The sequence below is a fragment of the Prunus mume genome, linkage group LG4, assembly GCF_029339155.1.
Source record: "Prunus mume cultivar Tortuosa linkage group LG4, ASM2933915v1, whole genome shotgun sequence".
NCBI lineage: Eukaryota > Viridiplantae > Streptophyta > Magnoliopsida > Rosales > Rosaceae > Prunus > Prunus mume.
In genome coordinates, this window is record NC_142701.1 from 17,551,041 (window position 1) to 17,560,011 (window position 8,971).

General features: G+C 40.1%; 2 protein-coding genes across 3 annotated transcripts; both read left to right on the forward strand.

Moving 5' to 3' along the window:
* Positions 1–594: 594 nt before the first annotated feature.
* Positions 595–4,322, forward strand: LOC103329725 (serine/threonine protein phosphatase 2A 57 kDa regulatory subunit B' theta isoform-like). 2 transcript variants are annotated; one of them, XM_008232222.2, is made up of 3 exons: positions 595–858; positions 1,383–2,869; positions 3,512–4,322. In XM_008232222.2, the coding sequence occupies exons 2-3, from the start codon at positions 1,679–1,681 to the stop codon at positions 3,869–3,871; spliced, it is 1,551 nt and encodes a 516-aa protein (XP_008230444.1). In that variant the 5' UTR covers positions 595–858; positions 1,383–1,678; the 3' UTR covers positions 3,872–4,322. The 2 variants fall into 2 exon arrangements, with proteins under 2 accessions (XP_008230444.1, XP_016649447.1); XM_016793961.2 differs by lacking the exon at positions 595–858 and adding an exon at positions 875–1,118 and having other exon boundaries at positions 1,217–2,869.
* A 1,377-nt stretch (positions 4,323–5,699) lies between these two features.
* LOC103329726 (alpha/beta-Hydrolases superfamily protein) lies at positions 5,700–8,868 on the forward strand. The gene is made up of 2 exons (XM_008232223.3): positions 5,700–6,901; positions 7,943–8,868. The coding sequence occupies exons 1-2, from the start codon at positions 6,006–6,008 to the stop codon at positions 8,478–8,480; spliced, it is 1,434 nt and encodes a 477-aa protein (XP_008230445.2). The 5' UTR covers positions 5,700–6,005; the 3' UTR covers positions 8,481–8,868.
* Positions 8,869–8,971: the final 103 nt, after the last annotated feature.

An 8,971-nucleotide genomic window follows, 5' to 3' on the forward strand; every position in this document is an offset into this window, starting at 1 on the left:
TTTTATTTGTGGAGGAAACTGGTTGCCTGTTTGACGGGGTGGCTGTGGGCAACAAGTAGTGACCCCTGTTGAGACAGAAACGAAAGAAAAAAGCTTCACCTATGAATTGTGATCATTAACGAGCTCATCTATTATCAACCAAATCCATTTATAAGAAACTAATCACAACTCCATATAGAGTGTCCGCAAACGGCACCGTTTCTGCGGGAAAAAGTCTCAGAAGCGCTTAATGGATTCAAGACCAAAGCTAGCCCATTAAAAGATATGAGCAAAAGCTTCGACGTCGGCCCTCGGTCAGAGTGTACAGGGACATCTCATTCTGCTTTGCCGACTGCTAAACGTTATGATGAATTTTTTTAAAATATAATATTTTGCGCAAATACCATTCCAACCTTTCCCTTTCCTCCCCAAAGACTTTGTCCAAAGCCAAAGTAAATTGGAAGGTTAATTTGGTCAAATGGGATCTCTCTCGACTCTCGTCGTCTGGAGTGAATCAAAGCGGGGAACAGTTTTTGAGGTTGAAAATTGAAATTCCTGAGGAAGTTAAAAAGAAATAAACAAATATCAAATTTTCACAATAATTATGTTTTTTTTTTTCTTCCTTTTTAATCAACCATAATATTATTATAATACTCTTCGAGTGCAAAAGATAATGGTGCATCATCATGTATGTATGTATTATCGAATTATCAATTACAATAATTACAGTTTCAGCTAACAAAAAAAGAACGAAAGAAATCATCCAACAACAACAACAGCTTACAGCCGCCAAAGATTGCTGTTCTTCAACACCCCCCACCCACCTTTCTATTTCTCTCTATCTCAAAGGAAACAGGAAGCACCAGCTCAACTTTCTCTGTAAGTATCCACAAACATTCATTATTTTCTCTATAATTTGCTCTCCATTGCATGTTTCCAGCTAAAATTTCCCAGAGACTCAGTCCTGTATATTATTATGTAATAACTTTTCGTATTTTGGGTTTGCAAATTTTGCATGTTAAACTTGCTGGAGAATGCCAAACGGGTTTTTCCTTTTCGAATAGATCATACCCGGATCTTGTTCTCTTCTGATCCAGCTGAATTGCTTGTCAATCTTGGTGAAGAGAGGCAAACATTCAGTATGTTTTTCGTTTTTTGTTTGGGTTAAGCTCAGGTCAAACTTTCTAATCTCAGATACAAATTTGATGGTTTTCTACATCTGGGTTTCCCGATATAGGTCTCGATGTTTACTTTTACCTAAGCAAACTACGGATTTTGCTTTGGGTAATGGATCAGAGATCAGAAGTTAAGCAAGCTGCGGTTTTTGCATTGTTTAATTGATTAGAAATTTCCAATTTTTTGTATTCTGTTTAATTTTCAGCTCGGAATGGCTTTATATGCAGCTTTCTTCTCATTTTCCGTGGGTGTGATATCTCTGCCCCGGATTTCCCCAATTGGCTCAGAACGTTTCTTTCTAATAAGGGGAAAGTCCCCAGTCTTTACCAAGGAAGAACACAAGAAGCTTATCGCCCGGGTTCTTGCTTCATTGCACTGAAATTTGGTTTAATAATTCTGGGCTTTTCTTCCCTAATTGGAATTGTGTCTCTCCTCTATCACTGATGCTGTAGTTGCTCTAGAAGTTTGATTTATCACTGTGCTCTGAAGTGCACAAAGAAGGGCTTCTTTTGTCATTTAAGTTATGATCAAACAGATACTTAATAGGCTCCCGAGGAAGCCCTCTAAGTCAGCTGAAAATCGTGAAGGAGGATCTTCTAACTCTTCTTCAAATGTTTCCACCAGTTCAAGAAGCGGCTCTTTAGCAAGTAGCAGATATGTGAATTCGGGTACTTCATCTCTTTCAGGCCCTAATTCTACTCCAAATTTTGGAGTAAACGTGAATTCAAAGCTTAATGGGAATTCATTGGCTTCTCCATATGAGGCATTGCCTAGTTTCAAAGATGTTCCAAATGCAGAGAAGCAGAACTTATTCATAAAAAAGTTGAACTTGTGTTGTGTTATCTTTGACTTCAGTGACCCAACAAAGAACCTCAAGGAAAAGGACATCAAGCGACAGACATTGGTAGAGCTTGTGGATTACATTGCATCTGCTAATGGGAAATTCTCAGAAACTGTCATGCAAGAAATTGTAAAGATGGTGTGCGTAAATTTATTTAGAACACTCACTTCTCCACCCCTCGAAAACAAAGCTTTAGAGGCCTTTGACTTAGAAGAGGAAGAGCCCTCAATGGACCCAGCATGGCCACACTTGCAAGTTGTGTATGAATTCTTCCTGAGGTTTGTGGCATCACCTGAGACAGATGCAAAGTTGGCTAAGAGGTACATTGATCACTCTTTTGTTCTCAGGTTGTTAGGTCTTTTTGATTCAGAGGACCATAGAGAGAGGGATTACTTGAAAACAGTTCTGCACCGCATCTATGGGAAATTTATGGTTCACCGCCCATTCATCAGGAAAGCTATCAACAACATCTTCTATCATTTTATTTTTGAAACTGAAAAGCATAATGGGATTGCAGAGCTGTTGGAGATTTTGGGAAGTATAATAAACGGTTTTGCTCTGCCACTGAAAGAAGAGCACAAACTCTTTCTTGTTCGAGTGCTTATTCCACTTCACAAACCCAAATGCATACCCTTGTACCACCAGCAGTTATCTTACTGCATTACACAATTTGTGGAGAAAGACTGCAAACTTGCAGATACAATAATCCGGGGTTTACTAAAATATTGGCCTATTACAAATAGTTCTAAGGAGGTCATGTTCTTAGGAGAGCTGGAAGAAGTTCTAGAAGCAACTCAGCCTGCAGAATTTCAACGCTGTATGGTACCTTTGTTTCGCCAAATTGGCCGATGCTTGAGCAGTTCACATTTTCAGGTGGGTAGTTCACCACTTTCATCTGTTTTCTACTTGCTAGTTTCTTCTATTCTGTAGAGTCCTGTGTAAATCTTTATAATGTGAGAGGTAGTGATGAGCAGAGCAGTAGCAGTTGAGTTATATGAACTTGTTGTGGGTGGTCAAATATTGAGCTTTCGGGAATGTTTGTTCTTGTAGTTTGTATTACACATAGTTTTCTTTTGGTGCCGACATAGCGATTATATTATGATGGAGAAAAATGATATTTGACCAACGTTTATTGGTATATTTCTTCTAAAGATGCACCTTAGGCATTTCAAAATTTGAAAACTTAGATCTTAAGATGCTGGTTTGAGTTGTTCTCTGGCAGTACCTGCATTTAGTCTATTCTGGAGTCTATTAAGTTTCTCAGATTAGTTACTGAAACCCATAGAGCAAATGAGTAAGACTTCTTGGTTAGTTTTGTGTCCTACTTTGAAAGGAAATTTCTGGTCATAGCTAGAGTCAGTTATGAATGATCTCAAGCCTTTTGTACATAGAAGGAAAAAAGTTATGTGAAATGTATGGAATAAGAAATAGATATTTGCCTTAATTTACTTTTCTACTTTAATGATTTCAATAAATGAGTCCTTCTCATGCATCCAGTTGGCCCTTAATTTGCAGGTGGCAGAGAGAGCTTTGTTCTTATGGAATAATGATCACATTGCCAACCTAATCAAACAGAACCGCAGTGTCTTACTGCCAATCATATTCCCTTCATTGGAGAAAAATGCAAGAAACCACTGGAACCAGGCAGTACAGAGCCTGACTCTAAATGTCCGGAAGATTTTCTCTGATATTGACCCTGAGCTTTTTGAGGAATGCTTGCTCAAATTTCAGGAAGATGAAGTACAAGAGAAGGAACTTAATTTGAGACGTGAAATCACTTGGAAGCGTTTGGAAGAAATTGCTGCCAAGAAAGCTACAAGCAATGAAGCAGTGCTTGTGTCCCCAAGAAAAGCCACCGGCAAACCTTCTGGCTAGCAAGTTTGAGATTCCCTACAATGTGATTACAGTGATTTTGATATTCAAATTATTACGCAGACCATAGACTGACATTGCTGTATAAGTTCTGAGATCTCAATCTTCTTGTTGGTTCCTCCGCTCAACCTGGCAAAATTTCGAGTTGTCAGGTTATCAAGTCACATCACAGAGCATGCATGAATGGCTCAATCTGGAATACAATTGGCCCCCTTTTGGTTTACCATGTGGGGGTGTGGGCTGTATATATTTGATTTGGTGTAGAAGAACAAAGGGGTGACCCTGCCACACAGCCACAGCATGGTGTTGGAGGTGGTGAGTAAAGCAGGTCTCTTTGTCATGGGGGTTTTAAAGTTTACAAAAAAAGAAAGGCTTGAAATTGACATATCTCTGTGGTTACATAATTTTGGATGATTTGGTTTAATAGAGACATCATGTCTTCAATCTTCAATTACTTGTATTGTATGTATCATCATCATCATCATCATCATCAAACTATGTTGCTTTTGTGAATGGATCAATCCCTATACCACCTTCAATTTCAGAGTTAAGTCAGAGTTGATGTTTCATTGTCACTGCAACTGCAAATGGCCATCCAACAATGACAAGTTTAGGCTTTAGGCTTTGGGCCTAGCCAAGCCTGGAAGACATCTGAATGTGTTAATCCTTCAAGCATGGACTTGAGCTGAGGGCTGGCCAACTTGTTTCCACCTAATCGAAACAATAATTGAGCATTATTAATGATGGCCTACTTGTTGCTGACGAGGATATACTCTAATTGGTCCAGCTACAGACCTGAACAAAAAAATATGAATTTATGGACAGAAAAATCTGACTAATAAATTCTGACCACTAAACTCATTGAATTTACCCATAACATGATGCAGTGCAAGAAGAAAAAGGAAAGTAACCTTATCTTCATATTCATAGTCCAGCCATGATTATCCAAATGTTTATTTTACTAATAAAGGAATTATCTTAGACTTCGGGTAACTGCTATTAACCATTTTGAATTATAATTTTGCAAAAATGCACCAAAAATTTAACTAAGTATACTGTTCATTAATTCGGAAATTCATTGACACCATTCAATTGAATACCACATAAAAGTAAAAAGATTGATTTTGAAGGATCTTATGGTCGTGATGTTAGTATCAAATCAATGAAGACATAAAGTTAAACAGGATACATATTAAATTCCAGTGACTTTATTAAACTCACTTTCACGTAAGGAATTAAAAGTTATTAAACAAATGCTAATTAAGAAACGAAAGGAGTTTAATCGAATTAAGCTTCAGGAAATTTACTTAAATGTGACGGGGACAGTAAATACAGGGCTATAATAAATGTAATATTAATCAGGCAAGTATAATTTTGTGTTAATTAGTTCATTTTTAATACGTGATTAAGAAATGGTTTCATAATATGCATTTGTGCGGAAAGTTAAAAAAACATGATATCATGATCATCGATATGATTTGGTTTCATTCCCGTTTCCGAAGCGGACCCGTCGTCCGCCACCCACAATCAGTAAATGATCCGCTGCATGCAGCCCTATAATTCCAGTGCTACACCTTTACCGGTTATCACTGGACCTCGAATAATCTGGCTTTATCTGATTGTACTCAACAGTCCAACTCCTCAAACGTACAACTTAAAAGTGACAGAACAGTACCTGATTGCGTAAAAACGAGCGACAGATGATAATAGCTCTTCTTACTACAGCCACCCCATTTCCCTTTTTATTTCTTTGAATTTATTTTTAAGGTAACAAGACAACAATTGAATCTAGAATTTTCCATTTAAAAAATCAGAAAGAAAAAATGACAACAAATTTGAACAGGCCACAAGAGACAGCGTAAAGTTGCATGTGTGTCCCTCGCGCACCTGCCTCTCTTCTCGCTCTAATCTCTCTCTCTCTCTCTCTCACGCCATTGAAGCATTCGAATTTAAGATTCAGGCTATCTCAGATTACAAAACCCTAATCCCATCCCATGTGATCCATTCACGGGAGATTAATCCCCAATCTCAATCCTTAATCTGTCATGAATTTACACTGATTTCCAGAAAACCCACAACATTGCTCATTTCCAGTCTCTGCAAATCGCGTAATTTGTAGAGGGAGAGAGAGAGAGAAATGCCAAGCGTAGCTGTTAAGCTCTACAGCGTGTTCTTCAAGTTCCTCTTGAAGCACCGTTTGCAGAATCGGATCCAAACCCAGCCCGACGAGTTCAACCCTTTCGGCGTCACGTCTCGACCCGAAGAAACAATCGCCTCACCCAATCCTTTGTTCGACGACGGCGTTGCCACCAAGGACATCCACATCGACCCCTTCACTTCTCTCTCTATCCGAATCTTCCTCCCCGAGTCCGCTCTCAACCCACCCGAACCCGCTTCCAAGTCTAGGGTTACCGCTACGCCTAAACGATCCGATCTCAATCAGGGATCCAACCGAACCGATTCGGCCCGCCAGAGTCTGAACAATTTACCCTCCACCCCTTCACGGCGCAACAGCTATGGCAATCCGACACTGTCCAATTTGGCGAAAAGCGAGCAGAGAAGGAACAGTTACGGGTGTAGCAATGACATAGAGAGTATGAATTTGATGGCGAACGCTGGCGTGGGAGTGTACAGAGGCTACTCGCCGGCCAATTTGACCAAGAACGGTCGAAAATTGCCGGTCATGTTGCAGTTTCACGGCGGCGGCTGGGTCAGTGGCAGCAATGACTCTGTGGCCAACGACATCTTCTGTCGGCGGATTGCGAAGCTGTGCGACGTCGTCGTTTTGGCGGTGGGTTATCGGCTTGCGCCGGAGAATCGATACCCAGCGGCGTTCGAGGACGGGTTGAAGGTGTTGAATTGGCTTGGAAAGCAGGCCAATTTGGCTGAGTGCAGTAAGTCCATGGGAGGCGGACGGAGCACTCTCGGCGGCGTTACCGAGTTTAAGAAGGCCGATTCTCATCGGCATATCGTGGACACTTTTGGGGCTTCAATGGTTGAGCCTTGGTTGGCTGCCCATGGAGATCCAACGAGGTTATAATCTTCTTCTAATTGCAACGTGACTATTATTATATTTAGATTCTAACTGAAATTTCTAATCTAGTGTGTTATGATTGATGATGATACATGAGTTTACAATTCTTGGTTCAGTTTGTGGATATTGCTGTAATATGATTTTCATGTTTGCATTGCTAGTGTTCAAAGTTTATAGGCATTTCTTTGGAGTTTATCAGATCCATGGGTTGATTTTTTGTAATAGGTTGCTAGTAGCTGAGTTTGCATACTTGTTTCATTTCCCAACTAAAAATAATTGTTTAGGCTGGTTGCTGGTGGTGGCAATGCTTAGTGTTTGAGTTCATTTCCATCTGAGGACTTCAATTGATGTCCACAGAGGCTCAGTCGATGTGCACTTGTGCGCATATAATAGATATAGATAAGTTAATAGGGCTAATTTCAACTTAGAGTGGCTAGGTATTGGTGGATGACTGGATTTTATCTTTCCATAGAGTTTTGATAAGCTTGGTTTTCTTCTAAAATATTTATGCTTTTGGTTGGCCTGTCTGATACCTTGATCTGCTATATTAGATTACATGCTGGATTCATGTAGTTTAAGAGAAGACGCAGTTATCATTTTCCTCATAATTTGTTGCTAAATCTCAAGATTTCTTGATGACAAAAGTCAATAGTTTATGCAAGCAGGAGGGGTTGGAGTGGGATTTGTCTATGTTGATATAAAGATAATCTTTGCTTTCTTGAAACTACTTCATTAATGCCTCAACCATAAACATTAAACTATTAGCATAGCAGAACAATTTATTATATAAGGTCTAGATTAAGGCCTTAATTTATGTTCCTGTGCTGTCATGGGTTGGCTGTGGTTCCAGTTATCTTTAAACTGAAAACCTTTTTGCCTGCATTATTTATGCATTGAGCACTAAATATGACTTAGTTCTCTGCATTTTCTCATCCTGTATATATAGTATCTTCTGTTTGTTTTTGCTTTCCCTTTCTGGAAATTACACTGCAAGCAGGCTACATTGCCAAATTTCTAACTTGCTTTGATATCATAAACAGATGTGTTCTCCTTGGTGTGAGCTGTGGTGCTAACATTGCAGACTATGTGGCTCGGAAAGCTGTAGAGGCAGGCAAGCTTTTGGACCCTGTCAAGGTGGTTGCACAGGTGCTGATGTATCCGTTCTTCATTGGAAGTGTCCCTACTCATTCTGAGATAAGATTGGCAAACTCCTATTTCTATGACAAGGCAATGTGCATATTGGCATGGAAACTATTCTTACCTGAGGAAGAGTTTAGCTTGGACCACCCAGCTGCCAATCCCCTCATCCCAGACAGGGGGCCACCTGTAAAGCTCATGCCTCCAACCCTTACAGTGGTGGCAGAACATGATTGGATGAGAGACCGTGCCATTGCTTACTCAGAGGAGCTCCGGAAGGTAAACGTTGATGCACCTGTGCTGGAGTATAAAGATGCAGTTCATGAATTTGCAACCCTTGATATGCTTCTCAAGACCCCTCAGGCCCAGGCCTGTGCAGAGGACATTGCCATCTGGGTCAAAAAATACATCTCACTTCGAGGTCATGAGTTCTCATATTAGGTTGGAGACAACACACCCGATTGATGTTGCCACGCGGTATAATCAGCTCTGCCCTGTGTATTCTGTTAGAAACTGAGCAAGAGAAAACCAGTATGCTGCCATTAGCTGGGAGGCTGGGATGGATACTATATATTGTTTTGGTGGTTTCTGCCTCCTTTAGCACTTGGGTTGTTTCAGTTTCAAATTTACTTCTCGTGACCTTGTCATGTTCTGTGTTATTTGTAAGATAGAGAAGTCGCCTGAGAGTAGGATTTAGATGATGAGCCTGTGAGATGTACCCGCCTTTTTTCTAACAGGAGCGCCACATTCGGACGTTCTTGTGCCATTTTTTCCCTGTGCATTACAATGTACTGTTTCTTATGAATAGAGTTCAGTTCTATTAATCAAATGCTCTCTCACTGTCTCTCACTCTCTCCCTATTTTCAATGAAGAGTTCTCTGTCTATGCCTTGTTCTGATGTTTTAGGCCGAAAGGCTTTTGGGATTAAAAGT